Raw genomic sequence first — 21,707 nt, forward strand, 5'->3', positions numbered from 1 at the left:
CCTTTTAGGATTATCATTGTAGTTTTGCTTTTTTCCTTTTATGAAATCAAAATTCATAAGATTTTTCTCTTTTCTGGGGTTGGAGTATATATGTGAAACAGAATCCAGAATGTGTGGTTCACTGTATTTTTTATTTTTTTCTGTTTCCTTTAAGGTCCTATCACTCCACAGGGTACTGGGTTCTTGGCAGTACAGTCTGTCAGTGGCAGTATGGTAAGTATCTTGGTTGTTTTATTTTATAGATTGTGTTTGAGAAATAATGTCTTGATTATGAATATGTACTGAAACTTTAAGTTGAAAATTACTCATTTTTGGTATTTATAGTCTTCAGGGAATGGCAACCCACACCAATATTCTTGCTGGAAAAATCCCATAGACAGAGGAGCCTGGTGGGCTATCGTCTATGGGGTCGCAAAGAGTTGGACATGACTGAGTGACTAACACAGTCTTCTCTTTACTTTCAATTTTCCTTCGTCTTTTTAATAAGTAAGGTGTGGGAGCAGAGAAGAGGGAAGTAGAATTATAATGGTACTGATAATGTTTTATATTTTTATGTTTTTACGGACATATTTTTCTAAAATTACTTAAGCAGTGCTCACCATGAGCTAACCACTCTACTGGGTTCTGACTTCCACTGGATACCAGCTAGACATTAGACTACCCCTAATGATGCTGGAAAAGAAATGCAAAAAAGCAAAATGGCTGTCTCAGGAGGCCTTACAAATAGCTGTGAAAAGAAGAGAAGCAAAAAGCAAAGGAGAAAAGGAAAGACATAAGCATCTAAATGCAGAGTTCCAAAGAATAGCAAGAAGAGATAAGAAAGCCTTTCTCAGCGATCAATGCAAAGAAATAGAGGAAAACAACAGAATGGGAAAGACTAGAGATCTCTTCAAGAAAATTAGAGATACCAAGGAAACATTTCATGCAAAGATGGGCTCGATAAAGGACAGAAATGATATCAACCTAATAGAAGCAGTAGATATTAAGAAGAGGTGGCAGGAATACACAGAAGAACCGTACAAAAAAAGATCTTCTTGACCAAGATGATCACGATGGTGTGATCACTCACCTAGAGCCAGACATCCTGGAATGTGAAGTCAAGTGGGCCTTAGAAAGCATCACTATGAACAAAGCTAGTGGAGGTGATGGCATTCCAGTTGAGCTATTTCAAATCCTGAAAGATGATGCTGTGAAAGTGCTTCACTCAATATGCCAGCAAATTTGGAAAACTCAGTAGCGGCCACAGGACTGGAAAAGATCAGTTTTCATTCCAATCCAAAGAAAGGCAATGCCAAAGAATGCTCAAACTACCGCACAATTGCACTCATCTCACACGCTAGTAAAGTAATGCTCAAAATTCTCCAAGCCAGGCTTCAGCAATACATGAACCCTGAACTTCCAGATATTCAAGCTGGTTTTAGAAAAGGCAGAGGAACCAGAGACCAAATTGCCAACATCCGCTGGATCATAGAAACAGCAAGAGAGTTCCAGAAAAACATCTATTTCTGCTTTATTGACTATGCCAAAGCCTTTGACTGTGTGGATCACAATCAACTGTGGAAAATTCTTCAAGAGATGGGAATACCAGACCACCAGACCTGCCTCTTGAGAAACCTATATGCCAGTCAGGAAGCAACAGTTAGAACTGGACATGGAACAACAGACTGGTTCCAAATAGGAAAAGGAGTAGTCAAGGCTGTATATTGTCACCCTGCTTATTTAACTTATATGCAGAGTACATCATGAGAAATGCTGGGCTGGAAGAAGCACAAGCTGGAATCAAGATTGCTGGGAGAAATATCAATAACTTCAGATATGCAGATGACACCACCCTTATGGCAGAAAATGAGGAACTCAAAAGCCTCTTGATGAAAGTGAAAGTGGAGAATGAAAAAGCTGGCTTACTGCTCAACATTAAGAAAACGAAGATCATGGCATCTGGTCCCATCATTTCATGGTAAATAGTTGGGGAAACAGTGGAAACAGTGTCAGGCTTTATTTTTTTGGGCTCCAAAATCACTGAAGATGGTGACTGCAGCCGTGAAATTAAAAGACGCTTACTCCTTGGAAGAAAAGTTATGACCAACCTTGATAGCATATTGAAAAGCAGAGACATTACTTTGCCAACAAAGGTCCATCTAGTCAAGGCTATGGTTTTTCCAGTGGTCATGTATGGATGTGAGAGTTGGACTGTGAAGAAAGCTGAGCGCTGAAGAATTGATGCTTTTAAACTGTGGTGTTGGAGAAGACTCTTGAGAGTCCCTTGGACTGCAAGGAGATTCAACCAGTCCATTCTGAAGGAGATCAGCCCTGGGATTTCTTTGGAAGAACTGATTCTAAAGCTGAAACTCCAGTACTTTGGCCACCTCATGCGAAGAGTTGACTCATTGGAAAAGACTCTGATGCTGGGAGGGATTGGGGGCAGGAGGAGAAGGGGACGACAGAGGATGAAATGGCTGGATGGCATCACTAACTTGATGGACGTGAGTCTGGGTAAACTGGGAGTTGGTGATGGACAGGGAGGCCTGGCGTGCTGCGATTCACGAGGTCGCAAAGAGTCGGACATGACCGAGCGACTGAACTTAATGATGCTGGTTTAGCCTTCATTTGACCAATCAGAGCAGGTTTTTGGCCTCATTTAACAGCAAAGAAAACAGAATAATGGGCAAATGTAATCCATCCTAAATGTCAAAAAATTTAATTTTTCAGCCATTGTAGCCAAATTTTCATATTCCCTTTCATTTATTCATATTTGTGAAACTATATTACTATGAAATCACCCTGAGTAAAATGCTCAAGATATCATCAGTTTTGGCTTATGTGTATTATAATTTCAGATAACTTTTGTTAAAATACTGGTTTGTATGTTCACATATTCTTTTTCTTAGGTGACTGTAAGTGAATTGGACTTCAGTAATTTATTGCATTACAGAGAATGTAGTTTTTCTCTTGTTGATATTATTCCTGTATTCAAATTTTGGGGGTTCCTTTTTAGCCTGATTTCCGGATAGCTGCCACAGGAGTTGTCCTTGATCTGGATAAATCTATAAAAATTGTAAAGAAATTAAAACTAACTGGTTTTCCATATAAAATTTTCAAGAACACTTCATTCATTAAGGTCTGTATATCTCTTTATATATTCAAATATTTTTAATGTATATATTGTTAAAGGAGGCATGAAATACTTCTCATTTAGGTCTAAGAGATCTAATGCTTTCAGAAAAGTATTTGAAATCTTATCTAAACTTGGTTTTTTATATTTTTAGTTTACTCCTTTATATTATTCTCTATGTTACTTAAATGTGCTCAGAAATCTTAAGGTGAAATAAAATAGAGATATTTAATAATTAAGGCTATTACTTATTATTTCCCTGTGAGATTGTCACAGAGCCAATATTGAAAATATGTAATCTCATTCACTAGGTTTTGTTTCCTACCTTTTTGGTTTGTGTTGAGAGAGGGGGAAAATCATGGGTTTGTCAAACAGATCAGTAGAAAAATAGACAAAGCAGTTCTCAAAATACTTGATTGGCAGGGGTATGGAGAAATGGATGTTATGTCAAGCAGTAAGTATAACATGAGAGGGTAGTTTGAGCAACATTTATTGAAAATTTCATTAGTGGGTTGTTTCCATTAAAAATATAGAGTTAAGATGATCATAAAATGTTCTTAAGGTAATATACAACCATCAGCATTTATTTGTCTAGCTTTCTTTATTTTTGAAGTGTGTACATGTAAGTAATAGGATATGAGCTGTAGTCCAGCCCCGTGAGATGACAGCAAAGGCCATCTAGGCTAGTTCAGCCAATAAACATCATTCGTTCCTTTCTTCTACAAAGATAGCAGTAATGAGCATATGTATGAGCTCACAATAGTCTTAGTGTTATTTCAGGAAAAATAGAGTTGTACTCCTGTTGACCTAGTAATTCTACTTTTGAGGAGAAATACATTTTGATTATTTTATTACCCTTCAATGAATTATTGTCTGTTTTTTAACCAAGGATATATTTATGAACTAAGAGATAAAATATCTGACTTTGTGTCTATATACTTTTTAAATATTTTTATATATATATCTCTAGGGAATGTTTAATTCTGCCTTGGAAGTGGCCAAATTTGAAGGTGCTGTGATTCGAACGGTCAGTGGAATAAGGGGACAGATCAAGAAGGCGCTCCGGGCTCCAGAAGGAGCTTTCCGGGCCACGTTTGAGGATAAATTGCTGATGAGTGGTAAATCTCCTTTGTGGTGTGTTCTTAACAGCATGTTACTGTTCTGTATTGATTTCTAGCCAGTGTGAATTATAGGTGGGAGTTTAGATCTTTAGAAACAGAGGAATCGGGACTTCCCTGGTGGTCCAGTGGGTAAGACTTTGCCTTCTAATGTGGTGGGTGTGGGTTCAGTCCCTGGTGGGTTAGCTAAGATCCCACATACCTCATGGCCAAGAAACCAAAACATGAAACACAAGTAATATTGTATCAAACTCAATTAAGACTTTAAAACGGTACACATCAAAAGAAAAGAAAAACAGGAGTCAGCTGTAGTTCTCCCCGCTTGGAACATCTTGCGCACTGCGCCCAGCAACAACCAGAGAACTTATATACTATTCAAAAGTAGTTCACTTGGCACAGTCTCTCTTCAAATACTATGCAACCAGCTAGAGAAGTTTGGAGTATTTTGTTTTTGTGTGTGTGTACTAACATGGATATGAATCGTCTCCTCAAAACAGTAATGTAAATACACTCTCTTTCCAGATATTGTCTTCATGAGAACTTGGTATCCTGTCTCCATTCCAGCCTTCTATAACCCAGTAACATCTTTGTTAAAACCAGTTGGCGAGAAAGACACCTGGTCAGGAATGCGGACAACTGGTCAACTCCGGCTTGCCCATGGCATCAAACTAAAAGCCAACAAGGATTCTCTCTATAAGGTATAGTTGCGCATGTGTTCTGTAGATGCGTGTCATTCAGAAGCTTTGTATGTAATGGTTTTTTGTGGTTTGAATTTTCAAGTAGAAAGTCTAACATTAAACTTGAGTGAATCTGTTTATGTTCATAGACTATTTTGGAAGGAACACAGAAAAAGTGGTAGAAGTGGTTTTCTCTGTATTGGAAAGGAGACTTAAACTTTTCACTGTATATACCTCATTTGAACTGTTTTTCTTGGCACTAAACATATATTACTCCTAAAAACATTAATATACTTATTCTCATAGAAACAATGTGGAAGGTTATTTTTGAAGGTTTTAATAAACTTTTTTTTGAAGTGTTAACATACATACAACTTCCCTGATAGCTCAGTTGGTAAAGAATCCGCCTGCAATGCAGAAATCATTGCAGGTTCAATTCCTGGGTTAACAAGATCCACTGGAGAAGGGATAGGCTACCCACTCCAGTATTCTTGGGCTTCGCTTGTGGCTCATCTGGTAAAGAATCTGCCTGCAGCGTGGGAGACCTGGGTTCGATCCCTGGGTTGGGAAGATCCCCTGGAGAAGGGAAAGGCTACCCACTTCCGTATTTTGGCCTGGAGAATTCAATGGACTATAGTCCTTGGGGTCGCAAAGAGTCAGACACAACTGAGCGACTTTCACTTTCAACATACATACAGAGAGGAGGTACACAAATAATAAGTGTATACAGCTCAATGAATTTTTTTTTTGCTTTCTTTTTAAACTGGAGGATAAGTGCTTTACGGTATTGTGTTGGTTTCTGCTGCACAACATTGTGAATCAACCCTAAGTATACATATGTCTCCTCCTTCTTCAACCTTCCTCCCATCCCCACCCCATCCTACCCTTTAAATCTTAAGTTCTCAGTCCCTGCCTGAATGCCCATTTTCATTCAGGTTTTAGTCTCTGAGAATGTCCATTATTTTGTTCACAGCTTAACAAGGCATTTGAAAAGATTTGTTTGTGTTAATGGTGGATATTTAATTGTTTTGTAATAAGTGGATAATTCAGGGTTTTGGTTTATCATTCTGCTAGAAACAGTTTTCCAGGCATTAGTTTTTCTGTAAAATAGTTAATAAAATTTGAGTCATGTTGCCATGAATTGCCCTTAAAATATACTTGAGGACACAGTACCTGTTGTCCAGTTTGTGGAGCTTACTTATTTTTGAGAAGGATATTTCTCTGAATTCTTTCATTCTAAAATATTTTGGTTTTTAAACAGAGAATATTGAATATTATTGTGGGCAATGTCTTTAACAATAAATATAAAGATACTGCAGAAATATTCTCTATGTAGTCTACTTTAGTAAAGGTTTAGGGCAAAACTGTCAGCTTACTAACTACTTTTGAGGCAGTTAAGGATTTTTGTCATCTCAATTTAAGTATAGAATTTGGTTAGCTTGAAAATTGAATGTAGAGAGAGTTTTGCCTTCATTTGTCATTTAAATCTCGCTTTTTTAAATCAGCCTTTTATTAGAAACACAATAAACTTCTTAATGAGAATCAGGGGTGGGGGCACTTTGGCTCTTCATTGGAGGAATAAATGTGTCCTTAAATCCAGAGAGGCTGATCAAGATGAAAAGCTAGATTATTCTTGTCAGGCTAGAAAAAGCCATCTCAGTGCTCCAAAGATAAGGCCTGAATTTGCCATTAACAGAAAGGTTGGATCTTTTCATCAAATCTATTAAGATCCCATTGCCCATACTGTAGAAATTTGCACAGTTGATTTCTTGGAAGAATTATAAATATGTATGCTATATATATTCTATATATTCCTTTGTTTTTCCTGTAGCTGTGCATGCTCACAGAAGCGATTTATATTTGATGGATGATTGAGTCCTCATTTCTCATGGTCAGCAAACTGTGGTATTACTGATTTGTGGAAAAATCAATCCATTGAGAAGATTTCATGCAAATTTTAAGTGTGCATAGATCATAATTTAAATATGTCATAGTCTTTGTTTTCTTTTTCTTTTTCAGCCAATTGTGAGGCAAAAGAAACATTTTAACTCACTGCACATTCCAAAAGCCTTGCAGAAGGCCCTGCCGTTTAAGAGCAAGCCCAAGACCCAGGCAAAGGCAGGCAAGACTCCAAAGGACAGAGTGAGACCAGCCGTCATACGGGAGCCTCATGAAAGGAAGGTACTGTCAATGGATGGCTTCCAGTACTTTGCATTTAGATGTGAAAATCATGCTGTCAGTAACACACTTGGCGTTCTTACTGCATTCTCACTTTACATGAGGAAAGGATAAGGGTCAGACACTCAGGGCACTAGATCTGGAAGTTAGAAGAAAGGCCAGAATCCATTTCCCTTCTTTTGTTTAGTCATGCTCTGCCTTATGCATTTTAATGGGGAATAAGAAGCACACAGCTGGCACATCACTCTATCAGCTGTACAGAGTATCCATAGAGTGATTAACAAAGGTGGTTTTGTGGTCAAGGCTGTTATATAAGTATTTTGCTAAGTCAGTATGCTCCTACTTATATTTCCATGCAAATTATAATTCCCTAGTTCAGGATCCGTTTTCACTAGATTAATATTCATTTGGATAATGAATTGATTCTCATTTTGATACAGTCAGCTGCAGTGTTTAAGATCCCTGAAACTTAGAACGAAGGCATGCTATAACTGTAAGAATATTTTGATGCTCAGTGGGTTTTGTCCTTGTCAGATCCTTGCACTGCTGGATGCTCTGAGTACAGTGCACAGTGAGAAGATGAAGAAAGCCAAGGAGCAGCGACATCTCCACAACAAAGAACACTTCAAAATGAAGCAGAAGGAGGAAGAAGAGAAACTGAAGCGACAGAAGGACCTCAGGAAGAAGCTCTACCGAATTCAGGGTCAGAAAGAAAGAAGAAATCAGAAGTCCAGTCTAAAGGGGCCTGAGGAGCAGTTGAAGTGAGCTGCAGACAGACAGACTGTCATTCGAACCCGCAGTGATGAATGTTTTCGCATTGTAAGTGACAGGTCAGGGGACTGGACAAGCCTATTTGTCGGGGCATTACCCAGACTGTGCCTTTGAGAGGAGAAATGAGACTGCTCAAAGGACGCCTGTTCATTCTCAACATCTAGGTATCCTGCTCATAGGACATCTAGGTTATGGCAAAATAAAGCTACATAATTTATGGTTTTCTAGATCCCCTCACATTCCTCTTAACCTGTCTCAGTTTAATTTTGTGCTACAAAAGTATTAAAATATTTTCTTGTTAATTTTGCCTGAGTAGTTTTCATTAAGGATGAATACTTGATAATTGCTTTTTCAAGCAACTTCATGATGCGTTTTCCAGGAGCGAAAAAATGTTAACTTGAATCCTTGGCATTAAGGTAAAATTTTAGAGACGGATATGTAATTTTTGGTTTTTTGTCTGTTACATGTTGTGTTCTTTGATCATTGATCCTAATGGACATTTTACATCTTCACGTTTTGCAAGTTAGTGTTAGCTGTGCATACTCAATCACTTCAGTCGTGTCCAACTCTTTGTGACCCTATGGGTGGTAGCCCACAAGGCTCATCTGTTCGTGGGAATCTCCAGGCAAGAATACTGGAGTGGGTTGCCATACCCTCCTCCAGAGGATCTTCCTGGCTTGCGGATCAAACCCACATCTCTTACGTCTCCTGTATTGGCAGGCAGGTTCTTTACCACTAGTGCCACTTGGGAAGACAATAGTAGCTAGTTAACACTAAATACTCATTTAATGTTTTAGACCAGGGATGATGTATACTGTCTGAAGTTCATATTGGTAAACCCTCTAGGTCTAAAGCACATAACTGAGAGACAACACCACCTACCTGGGAGTGAGCGGAATCATCCAGGGATAGGAAAGGATCAAGATGAAACAGCCAGGTCTCAGTGCAGTGTTCCTGCCATTAGTTAAGTGTCTCCACATACGTCAAAGAACATCATCAAGTCCAATCCCCATGTTCAGGCCAGGGCTGAAGAAGCCCAAGTGATCCTGCTAAGACATCCACTCATCTAAAAGCTGAACAGGTCCAGCTAAGCCAGGCTGTGCACAGAAGCCAGACACATAACTTACATAAACAAAGAGGGCAGCCTGTCCTTCCCAGTGTCCTAGACTGCTACATGCAGACTTTACCATCACAGTGCTAGATGCAGGGAGGGACTCGGTGGGGCTCCTGGCTCTGCCACTCTTTATGGTGTGACTCTGGAAGATGATGCTGTGAAAGTGCTGCACTCAATATACCAGCAAACTGGGAAAATTCAGCAGTAGCCACAGGACTGGAAAAGGTCAGTTTTCATTCCATTCCCAAAGAAGGGCAATGCCAAAGAATCCTCAAACTACCACACGATTGCATTCATCTCACACACTAGTAAAGTAATGCTCAAAATCCTCCAAGCCAGGCTTCAACAGTACATGAATTGTGAACTTCCAGATGTTCAAGCTGGATTTAGAAAAGCCAGAGGAACCAGAGATCAAATTGCTAACATCCACTGGATCATCAAAAAAGCAAGAGAGTTCCAGAAAAACATCTGCTTTATTGACTATACCAAAGCCTTTGACTGTGTGGATCACAATAAACTGGAAAATTCTTTAAGAAATGGGAATCTAGACCACCTGACCTGCCTCTTAAATCTGTATGCAGGTCAGGAAGCAACAGTTAGAACTGGACATGGAACAACAGACTGGTTCCAAATAGGAAAAGGAGTATGTCAAGGCTGTATACTGTCCCCTGCTTATCTAACTTCTATGCAGAATACATCATGAGAAACGCTGGGCTGGAAGAAGCATAAGCTGGAATCAAGATTGCCAGGAGAAATATCAATCACCTCAGATATGCAGATGACACCACCCTTATGACAGAAAGTGAAGAAGAACTAAAGAGCCTCTTGATGAAAGTGAAAGTGGAGAGTGAAAAAGTTGGCTTAAAACTCAACATTCAGAAAACTAAGATCATGGCATCAGGTCCCATCACTTCATGGCAAACAGATGGGGAAACAGTGACAGACTATTTTGGGGGTGCTCCAAAATCACTGCAGATGGTGACTGCAGCCATGAAATTAAAAGATGCTTGCTCCTTGGAAGAAAAGTTACAACCAACCTAGACAACCTAGTCAAAGCTATGTTTTTTCCAGTAGTCATGTATGGATGTGAGAGTTGGACCATAAAGAAAGCTGAGCGCTGAAAAATTAATACTTTTGAACTGTGGTGTTGGAGAAGACTCTTGAGAGTCCCCTGGACTGCAAGAAGATCCAACCAGTCCATCCTAAAGGAAATCAGTCCTGAATATTCATTGGAAAGACTGATGCTGAAGCTGAAACTCCAATACTTTGGCCACCTGATGCAAAGAACTGACTAATTTGAAAAGACCCTGATGCTGGGAAAGGTTGAAGGTGGGAGGAGAAGGGGACAACAGGATGAGACAGTTGGATGGCATCAGCAACTGGATGGACATGAGTTTGAGTAAACTCTGAGAGTTGGTGATGGACAGGGAGGCCTGGCATGCTGCAGTCCATGGGGTCACAAAGGGTCAGACACGGCTGAGTGACTGAACTGAACTGGGCAAATTCCCAAGTTATCTCTGAGTTTCAAGTTTCTTATCTGTAATATGGGGGTAATAAACTAATCTTGCAGTTTGTGAGGCTTTAATGAGACCTAATGCAAAATGACTGGCACAGAACAGATTTTTAAATTTTTTGTTTCTCCTGGTCCTATTTTAAAGAGTTGTATAGGATCCAAGAGTTTTAACACTTACATAGATTTTAACACATTATATATATATGTTCATGTAACCACCACTGTCAAGATACCAGAGTCCCTTCTCCAGAGCACTTCCTCATGTTGTGTAGCCCAAGCCTTCCTCACTTCCAACCCCCATTAACTGCTGATGAGTTTTTCATCACTACAACTTGTCATTTCAAGAATATGTAAGTAAAACAACAGAGTATGTAATCTTTTGAAATTGGCATTATGTCTTTGAGACTCATCCCAATTGTCCTGTGTATCAGTGGTGTATTCTTTTTGTTTACTAAATAGTTACCAGCTGTACAGACAGACCACAGTTGGTTATCCATTCTCCAGTGAAAGGCCTTGTGGTTGTTTCCAGTTTGGGGCAATTATGAATACAGCTGCTATAAATATCTGTATAGAGGTTTTTGTGTGAACATGTTTTCATTACTCCAGGGTTAAAAAATAACCCAGGAGAAACACTTCTGGGTCATATGGTTTAAAAGAACTGTCAAACTGTTTTCTGGAGGGGTTGTACCATTTTGCATTCCCACCAGCTAATGGATATGTAGTGGTATCTCACTGTGGTTTTAATTTGCATTTCCCTAATGACCAATAATGTGGAGCATCTTTTCATATGCTTACTTGCCTTTCATGTACTGTGTCTGTCCTCTCTGGTGATATGTTTTATTTTCAAGTCTTTTGCCTACTATTTATTTGGATCATTATTGTTGATTTTGAGAGTTCTTTGTATATTTTGGAAGAAGTCCTTTGTCACATATATGATTTGCTAATACTTTCTTCTAATCTACTGCTGTTTTTTCATTTTCTTAAGAGTATCTTTAACAAAATTTAAAAGATTTGTCAAGCCTAATTTATTAATTTTCTCTTTTATGGATTGTGCATTTGGTGTCCTCACTAAGAATTCTTTTCCTAGCCCCAGGTCAAGAAGATATTCTTGTATGTTTTCTTCTAAAAGCTTTATAGCTTTATGTTTTTCATTTTGAGTTAATTTTTATATAGATCTGAGATTTAGATTGGAGTCCTTTTTTTTTTTTTAACTTAAATTGTTCTAATACCATTTGTTGAAAGGCTATCCTTTCTCCATTGAAATACCTTTGCATCTTTGTCAAAAATCAGTTGGGCGTATTTGTGAGGGTATATTCTGGGCTGTATTCTCTTTGATTGATGCATCCATCACTTTTCCACAATATCTTGATTATTGTAGCTTTATATTAGGTCTGAAAACTAAGAAGTGTGATTCCTCTATTTTTTGAAAATTGTTGCTGCTGGTCTAGGGCCTTTCCCTTTTGATATAAATTTTAATAAGCTTGCCTACATTTACCAAAGAATCCTGCTGTGATTTTCATGGCTTTTGATCTATAGATCAACTTGGAAAGAACTGAAATCAATATAGAGTCCCACAGTCCATGGCATATCTCTCTGTTTATTTAGGACTTTTTTTGGTTTCAAATTGGTTGCTGCTAGTTTTTATAAAAATGATTGGTTTTTGTGTGTTAAACTTACATTCTGTGACTGTAATGCGCCCAGTTAGTCTAGATCTTTTTGTGGGGAAGAGAGCAGATTTCTTGGGATTTTATACTTAGACTATCGTGTTTTCTGCAAGTAGAGAGGGTTTTTATTCCTTCCTTTATAACTGTGAAACTGATGTGTTGTGGTGGCTAGGACTTTCAGGATAATGTGAAATTGAAATATTGAAGGTGGACATTCTTGCTTTAGTCCCATTGTAGATACACTTTCTCAGTTTGAGGAAATTCCTTTCTATGCCTGGTTTAGCTGGGAATCTTTATCATGAATGAATGTTGTAAGGGATATGGTTCTGTAAAGTTCTTACGTCTATTTGATTATGGTATCAGGATAATGCTGGCCTTATGAGATGATTTGGAAAATGTTCCCTCTCCTTTTACATTCTTGGATTGAGGGTAGAATTGTTATTTCTTCTTTAAATGTTTGGTAGAATCTGTCAGTGAGGGAATTCCTCAGTGATCCAGTAGTTAAGACTCCATGCTACCAAGGCAGGGGAAATGGGTTCAATACCTGATTGAAGAACTAAGATCCTGCAAGCCGTGAACTGTGACCAGAAAGATTTTATTTTAATGTTTATTTAACAATGAATTTAATATATTTAATAGTTATAGGACTACTCATTATTTCATCCTAAGTGAATTTTCATAGGTTATGAAATGGAATTGATTTATTTCACCTAAATTGTCAAAATTATGGGTATAGAGTTATTTGTGTGTCCCTTGTATGTGTGTATGCTCATTCACTTGTGTCTGACTTTGTGACCCCAAGGACTGTAACCCACCAGACTCCGCTGTCCATGGAATTCTCCAGGCAAGAATACTGGAGTGGGTTGCCATTTCCTTCTCCAGGGGATCTTCCCTATCCAAGGATCAAATCCGCATCTCCTGCATTGGCAGGTGGATTCTTTACCACAGCACCGCCTGAGAAGCCCCCTGTATGAATCTCTTTATCCTTTTACTATCTTTTGTGTCTGTAGTGACATCACCTCTTTCATTCCTAATATTGGTCATTTGTGTCTTCTCTACTTTTGTTCTTTGTCAGTATTCCTAGAAGTTTATTAATTTTTATTTCAAAGAATGAGCTTCTGGTTTCATTGATTTTTCTCTATTCTTTTCCTGTTTTTAATTTCATTGGTTTCTGCTCTTTATTATTTCTTTTCTTATGCTTGCTTTGATTTTATTATGTTCTTTTTTCCTAATGTCTTAAGATTGAAGCTTAGATTAATGATTTGAGACTTTTCTCTTTTCCTAAAATAAGCATTTAATGGCATACATGTCCTGCAGAGTGCTACAGCCTTCTATGGGTTGTGGCCAGTGTCAGTTCCATTTACAAACAAAGCCCTTGCAGTGTTATTTGGGTCAGTCTCACATGTGCATTACCTATAGCCTGTGTGGGCCTGGGACATTGATCTAGTTCTTTGACCCTTCTCAGAGTCAATGATATGCTGCTTAGAGTCAGATCTATGCGTGCATAGCTCAGGAGGGAGCCCAGGAGCTCATTAACAACTTTGAGGGGTCACTGTCCTGAACTCTTCCCACTCCATGACTTCCTGGTACTTTCCCCGTTTCCTTTTCAGCCCTCAGTCTAAACACTGCAGCTTCCATACCACGTCTGTGCCCAAATCCAGAGTCAAGCCAAGGACCAAGAGAGTAAGAAAACAATGATTAAAACACCACCAACAAAACTCCTTCCAACCTGGATCCAAAAAGGGCGTGCTTATGGGCTGCAGGGGGCTGGGCAGGAGAAAACGGAGTAGAGAAGAGGAGAGATTTCTTGCACTCTCTCTGGGTTTTAGGAGACTCTTGTTCCTCAGCCTGAAGGCTTTCTTGAGTGGTCTCTGTTTGCGCCTACATCCACCTCGAAGTTTAGGCTGCCTCGCTTGGGTGAGGATAGCTGTGAGGTACCAGGAAAGGGAAAATGGTAAAACTCACCACCAGCTCAGTGTTACTTTGAATTATGGTCTCCTGTCCCAGTTCTCCTGCTGTTGTTTTATTTGACTTTCAGTTCAATTCAGTCGCTCAGTCGTGTCTGACTCTGTGACCCCATGAATTGCAGCACGCCAGGCCTCCCTGTCCATCACCAACTCCTGGAGTTCACTCAAACTCACGTCCATCGAGTCAGTGATGCCATCCAGCCATCTCATCCTCTGTCGTCCCCTTCTCCTCCTGCCCCCAATCCCTCCCAGCATCACAGTCTTTTCCAATGAGTCAACTCTTCGCATGAGGTGGCCAAAGTACTGGAGTTTCAGCTTTAGCATCATTCCCTGCAAAGAAATCCCAGGGCTGATCTCCTTCAGAATGGGCTGGTTGGATCTTCCTGCAGTCCAGGGACTCTCAAGAGTCTTCTCCAACATCACAGTTCAAAAGCATCAATTCTTCGGCCCTCAGCCTTCTTCACAGTCCAACTCTCACATCCATACATGACCGCTGGAAAAACCATAGCCTTGACTAGACGGACCTTTGTTGGCAAAGTAATGTCTCTGCTTTTGAATATGCTATCTAGGTTGGTCATAACTTTCCTTCCAAGGAGTAAGCTTGGCTGCAGTCACCATCTGCAGTGATTTTGGAGCCCAAAAAAATTAAGTCTGACACTGTTTTCACTGTTTCCCCATCTATTTGCCATGAAGTGATGGGACCAGATGCCATGATCTTCGTTTTATGAATGTTGAGCTTTAAGCCAACTTTTTCATTCTCCTCTTTCACTTTCATCAAGAGGCTTTTCAGTTCCTCTTCACTTTCTGCCATAAGGGTGGTGTCATCTGCATATCTGAGGTGATTGATATTTCTCCCGGCAATCTTGATTCCAGCTTATGCTTCTTCCAGCCCAGCGTTTCTCATGATGTATTCTGCATATAAGTTAGATAAGCAGGGGACAGTATACAGCCTTGACGTACTCCTTTTCCTATTTGGAACCAGTCTGTTGTTCCATGTCCAGTTCTAACTGTTGCTTCCTGACCTACATACAGATTTCTCAAGAGGCAGGTCAGGTGGTCTGGTATTCCCATCTCTTTTCAGAGTTTTCCACAGTTTATTGTGATCCACACAGTCAAAGTCTTTGGCATAGTCAATAAAGCAGAAATAGATTCTTTTCTGGAACTCTCTTGCTTTTTCTATTATCCAGCGGATGTTGGCAATTTGATCTCTGGTTCCTCTACCTTTTCTAAAACCAGCTTGAACATCTGGAAGATCACGGTTCATGTATTGCTGAAGCCTGGCTTGGAGAATTTTGAGCATTACTTTACTAGCGTGTGAGATGTGTGCAATTGTGCAGTAGTTTGAGCATTCTTTGGCATTGCCTTTCTTTGGGATCAGAATGAAAACTGACCTTTTCCAGTCCTGTGGCCACTGCTGAGTTTTCCAAATTTGCTGGCATATTGAGTGCAGCACTTTCACAGCATCATCTTTCAGGATTTGAAATAGCTCAGCTGGGATTCCATCACCTCCACTAGCTTTGTTCATAGTGATGCTTTCTAAGGCCCACTTGACTTCACGTTCCAAGATGTCAAATAGCTCCTCTATGCATTCCATTCAAGTTTTTACACTTGCATTTCTGTGGAAGAGTGAAATGTACTTACTGAATGTTTTTTCCTGATCTGAAGTCCCCTTTTGTTTTTCCCTTTAAAACAAATTCCTATAAATAAGATTCTGAGGCCACTTTTTAAAAATTGCTTTTTATTTTGAAATAATTATAGATTCACAGGAATTTGCCCAAAAATTTGCAGGGAGTTTTCCTTGGGGCATTTACCCAGCTTCCTCCAGTGCTAACATCTGGCAGAACTGTAGTACAATATCAAAATCAGGAAAACTGACCTTGGTACAAATCCACAGTTTTTCAGATCTCATGAGTCATTTATGTACTAATTTATGTGTGTTATCCTGTGTGATAGCATGTGTGTAGCTTTAATGATCACAGTCATACATAACTGTGACATCACTGGAAGGCTTCCTCATGCTACCACTTTAAAGTCACACACACCTCACCCATCCCTAACCTCCAACAACTATTAATCTGTTTTCTATCTCTATAGTTATGTTACTTCACAACTTTATGGAATCATATAATATGTGTCCTTTTAAAATCAGCTTATTTCACTCAGCATAATTTCCTTGAGTTCATGCAAGTTGTTGCAAGTGTCAATAGTCTCGTCCTTTAAAAAACATTTTTAATTATTTATTTTTGGCTGTGCTGGGTCTTTACTGCCGCCAGGACTTTTCTCTAGCTGCAGCGAGTGGGGGCTACTCTAGTTGCAATATGTGGGCTTCTCATTGCAGAGCATGGGTTCTAGGCACGTGGGCTCAGAGTTGCAGTGCGTGGGCTTAGTTGCTCCACAGCATGTGGAATCTTTCCAGACCAGGGATCAAACCCACGTCTCCTGCATTAGCAGGCAGATTCTTTACCACTGAGCCCCAGGGAAGCTCAATCTCTTTCTTCTTAATGCTGCATGGTATTTCATAATATTTATTATGTTCTACAGTTTGTTCAGCATTCCACATTGAAGGACATGTGCATAGTTTCTGAAAAGTGAAAGTGAAAGTTCAAGTCGCTCAGTCATATCCGACTCTTTGCAACCCCATGGACTTTACAGAATACTGGAGTCGGTAGCCTTTCCCTTCTCCAGGGGATTTTCCCAACCCAGGTATTGAACCCAGGTCCCCTGCATTGCAGGCGGATTCTTTACCAACTGAGCTATTAGGGAATCCCTAGTTTTTTACTATTACAAATAAAACCGCTCTGAACATACATGCATAAGATTCTGTATAAAAATAAGTTTTCATTTCTCCAGTAAAATGCCCAACATTGCATTTTCTGGGCCAAATGATAAGTCTGTTTTTAGTTTTCAAAGGAACTTCCAAACTATTTTCCAGAGTGGTGGTGCCATTTTACAGACTCACCAGCAATGTACGAACACTCTGGCTCTCTGCATTCTTGCAAGCATTTAGTGTTAGTGCTTTTTTAAAGCCATTCTAATGGGTGTGTAGTCATAATTCATTGTGGTTCTAATTTGCACTTCCCTAATGACTAATGATGTTGCCCATATGTTCATGTGTTTATTTGCCATCTATATAGCCTCTTTGGTCAAATATCTGTTTAAATCTTTAGTACATTTTCAATTTTGTTTAATGTTGACTTCTGAGAATATTTTTTTTAATAAATTCTAGACATCTTAAGTTCTTTGTTAGGTATGCAATTTGCAAGTATTTTATCCCATCTGTAATTTGTCTTTTCATCATCTGAACAGGATGTTTTGCAGAGCAAAAAAAAATTTTAATTCTGATGAAGTGTGGTCCAATCTATCAACTTTTCCTTTCATGGATTGTACTTTTGGTGTCAAGGTTTCGGAACTCTTTGTCTAGTCTCTCCTCCCTCCACCCCCTATTTCTGCCTGTGCCTTGATCGCAGATTTCTCAGCCTCCAGAACTGTAACAAAGAAGCTTCTGTTGTTTAAGCCACCCAGTTTAATGGCATTTATTTAGCCCAAATGGACTAAGACAATGGGAGAAACCCAGGAGCTCAGTACAGTGCCATCTCTCAAGTCTCCTTCTTCCTGCCAGTCTGCCTTCCTCTTCCCACCTTACAAATCCTTTTATGATTGAAGGGATTTCCAATGCATTTAGTCATATTTAGAGGGAAGGAGTAGGAACAGATGAGTCTATACCATCTTGTCATGGAATGCCCAATCTTTCAAGTGTTTGGAATGTGTTCCATTCAATGTCTGTCCCTTGGGATGGCTGTAACAGTTCATAACCCCACCAGTAATGTTTGCATGCATCCATTTGCTTCATCCATGCAAAAGCATCTGATGTTGAGATCTTGGTTTTAAATTTTGCTTCTTGTTCCTATATTAGGAACACCTATATTAGATGATTAATTAATATGGGCTGCTAACTCTAGTCTATGAACCCAAACCTTCGAGAAATCACAAATGAAATAACTGATAGAGCCCAGAACAAAGGTGAAAATGCAAGACAAATCCAGAGGAGGCAGAGCCAAGCGGGGTAAGGGGGGAGGGGAGACATTCCAGTTTGGAAGCTGCTGCTCAGCTACCTAGGACCAGGCCAGAGCAGCATCTCTCCTACTTGTACCACCCTGGGGTCCCTGCCTGCCCAGCATTGCTCTTGTGAGGAGCAGATTCTGTGCCAGACACAGGCAAGACCAGAGCAGCCTGGAACCTACCTGGAGTGAGTGCCACCCCACCTGGGCAGATCAGCTGGCTGTCCCACGGCACCTCCCCATCCCCAGGCACAATGCAGGTTGACAGCCCCAGGACAAAGACGACAACCAGGCTAGAAGAGAGGGAGGTTCCCTAAGGCCAGAGTGGCCTTGCAGGGATGAACGAAACAGAGGATGCTGAGCCAGCCCATCTCGCCCTGTGCTCTGCCCTGAGGAGCATCCTGCCCGCCTTCCCTAACCGACCTGGAAGGTGCGGCCTAGGGCAAAGGCTGCCGGCTCCTCCTCCCAAGTGTACTCAACCGGCTATGTTGGCTGACCTTCATCAGGGAAAGTGAGTGGCTTGGACTTCCTTGGTGGGCCAGTGGTTAAGATGCCATGCCTACACTGCAAGAGCAGTGGTTAAGGGAGCGTGGGTTCAATCCCTGTCAGGAAACTAAGATCCTACATGACTTATGGTGTAGCCAAAAACAAACAAAAAACCCAACCAAATAAGTGAGACAAAACAAAACAAACAGAAATAAAAGAGAAAAAAAATGGCTGTAGGGAAAAATGAGACATGTGAGAAGAGTAAACATCAAGAGGAAAAGATCACAAACTGAATACCAGAGGGAGCAGATAGACAGAAAAGACAGGAAAAGCATTTACATGTGACTAATAAATACCCTCAGTAGGGTACTGGAAAGACGAGGCTAGATGAGGCAGTTATGAAGAAGAACCAGCTGGGGATAAAGGGTGTAAACAATGAAGAAATGATGAACTTAAAGGGAAGGTTAAAGGGGAGAAGAACAAATGAATGAACGGGGAGGAACCAACGAGATGGAGAGTTAAGGGAGGATGGAGGTGAGAAGGGAAAGTGTTCCTATTTATCTATTAATAATATGAGTGCCAGAGGGAGAGGGAAAGATCAACAGATAAGAGGAAATATTTGAAAAATAACAGAATTTTCCCATTTCCGATTCCTGCCAGTGACACTTGTGCTCAATGCTTTTAATTTTTGCCAGTCTGGTGGGTACAAGAAATATTCCATTATCATTTAAATTTGCATTTTTATTAGATATCTAGAGGGCTTTAGCATCTCTTCAAGTGTTTATCAGCCATTCTCATATCTTCTGTAATTTGTGCATATTCTTTGCTTGTTTTTCTGTTGGTCCATATTGACTTTGTAAAAGCTCCTAAGGTATTCTGGATATAAACTATGTGTTTATATCCAGTTTATAAATCTTATAAATATTTTTTCTCCAGTATAACACTTGTCTTTTGAGAAGTCCATGATGCCTTTCCTTGTAAAGAGGTTTTAAATGTTGATATGATCAAATCTGGTGTTTTCGTTTTTGGCTTTGAGGTTTTATGTCCTGTCTGAGTGAGTCATTCTTACCTCTTTAATTACAAAAATGACCCTCTATTTTAAATATCCTCTTATTTTTTCAAAAAATATTTCTGTATGTTTTCTAAATTTTTAATTTTTATTCTTTAGCTTAAAATATTAATAATTATTAAAGTATTTTTCTTTTCAATTTCATATTTATCAGGTGATTATTGGTTTTATTTTGACTAATTTATTTACATTTAGTTTAATTATTTTGAAGTAATATATGAACATAGATTGTAAACATTCCAACAATATAGGAATAGCATAAAAAGAATGATTTCTCTTTAACTTCCTTCCAAACTCTCTGCCTCACAGTTAACCATGTACTCTGTCTGATGTGTATCTTCCTGATCTCTAATTTTAGACACTTATATTCATGTATATTTATTTTCTTCCATGGAAGCTCTCTATTTTCACTACTGTATGTGTCTGGAGGATCTTTTATATCACTGCAGCCTGTGTGTGTGTGCGTGTGTGATCCTTGTCCAGTCTGTTAATCCTGTAGAGAGAACTGGGAGCTTCCCATTCTCTCCTGTGTTCTGGTAACATCCGTAACAGCAATCCCTTGTCTCTGGAGGTTGAGGGAGCCCTCCTTCATTACCTTTTCAGTTATGTTTATTGTTCTTTTCGGGCTTCCCAGGTGGCCCTACTGGTAATGAACCCACCTGCCAATGCAGGAGATAATAAGAGACACCAGTTTGATCCCTGGGTTTGGAAGATCCCCTGGAGAAGGAAATGGCAACCCACTCCAGTGTTCTTGCCTGGAGAATCCCATGAACAGAGGAGCCTTGTGGGCTACAGTCCATAGGGTCTCATAGAATCGAACACGATTGAACCAACTAGCCTGCACACACGTCCACATTGTTCTTTTCAGGTTTTCTGCCTCTTGTTAGGCCTATTTTGGTGATTTATATATTTCAGGAAAATCTTCCACTTGAAACCAATCAGAGTGAAGCTGTCCCTACCATCTTCTTGTGGTTTAAAACATCTCCTTCATATCTGCAGTTGTGTCCCTTTTTTTAACCTCTTATTTTCAGCTTCATACTTTTTCCCCTTTTTCTTTTGATTTTTCAGAGCTCTGCCTATTTTAATGGTCTTTTCAAAGAACTGGCTTTTGGTTTTGCTTATCAAATCTACTTTTATTGTTGTTTTAAAATTAAATTAGTTTATGTCTTATTTCAGCCTTTTTTTTTTTTTTTTTAAAGCTTGCCTATATCTTTCCTATATTTAAGAATACCTATCGATACTCAGGGCTTACCCAGTGGCTCAGCAGTAAAGAATCTGCCTGCAATGCAGAAGTTGTAGGAGATATGGGTTTGATCCCTGGATAGGGAAGATCACTTGGAGGAGGGCATGGAAACCCACTCCAGTATTCTTGTCTGGAGAGTCCCATGGACAAAGGAGTCTGGCAGGCAACAGTCCATAGAGTCACAAAGAGTCGGACATGACTGAAGTGACTTAGCAGGCAAGCATGTATACTCAAAGCTAAGAAATGTCCCCTTATTTGTACATATACTATAGGTTTTGATAGATCATGCTCTTATTGTACTGATCTTTCTTCACTTACAATGGGGTTACATCCTGATAAACCCATTGTAAGTAGAAAATATCATAAGTTGAAAATGCATTTAATACACATAATCTACTAAACATCGTAGCTTAGCCTGGCCTACCTTAAATGTGCTCAGGACACTCAGGTTAGCTATAGTTGGGCAAAACCATCTAATATAAAGCATATTTTATAAGAAAGTTGTTGATAGCTCATGTAATTTACTGAAAGTGAAAAACAGAACAGTTGTCTGGGTACAGAATGGTTCTAAGTTATCAGTCATTTATCCTTGTGATCGTGTGCCTGACTGGGAGCCTCAGTTCCACATCACGAGACAATACTGTACCACACTTCCCTAGCCCAGGAAAAGATCAAAACTCAAAAGCTGAAGTATGGTTCTACTGAATGCGTATCACTTTCACCATATTATGAAGTTG

At 39.6% G+C, this 21,707-nt stretch overlaps 1 protein-coding gene across 6 annotated transcripts in view; it reads left to right on the forward strand.

Annotated features, from left to right (window-relative positions):
* The window catches only part of BMS1 (BMS1 ribosome biogenesis factor), a 32,206-nt gene extending 23,915 nt beyond the window's left edge, over positions 1-8,291 (forward strand). For 5 of the 6 annotated variants that reach the window (XM_005226258.5, XM_015460947.3, XM_005226257.5 and 2 more), the window contains exons 18-23: positions 155-213; positions 2,996-3,118; positions 4,083-4,230; positions 4,753-4,928; positions 6,927-7,088; positions 7,620-8,158. In XM_005226258.5, coding sequence (XP_005226315.1) covers positions 155-213; positions 2,996-3,118; positions 4,083-4,230; positions 4,753-4,928; positions 6,927-7,088; positions 7,620-7,850 — 899 coding nt within the window. In that variant the 3' untranslated portion in view covers positions 7,851-8,158. Of the gene's footprint in view, positions 1-154; positions 214-2,995; positions 3,119-4,082; positions 4,231-4,752; positions 4,929-6,926; positions 7,089-7,619 lie in introns of all 6 variants that reach the window. The other variant, NM_001206147.1, reaches the window with a different exon arrangement.
* Positions 8,292-21,707: the final 13,416 nt, after the last annotated feature.

Source organism: Bos taurus, chromosome 28 (genome assembly GCF_002263795.3).
Source record: "Bos taurus isolate L1 Dominette 01449 registration number 42190680 breed Hereford chromosome 28, ARS-UCD2.0, whole genome shotgun sequence".
NCBI lineage: Eukaryota > Metazoa > Chordata > Mammalia > Artiodactyla > Bovidae > Bos > Bos taurus.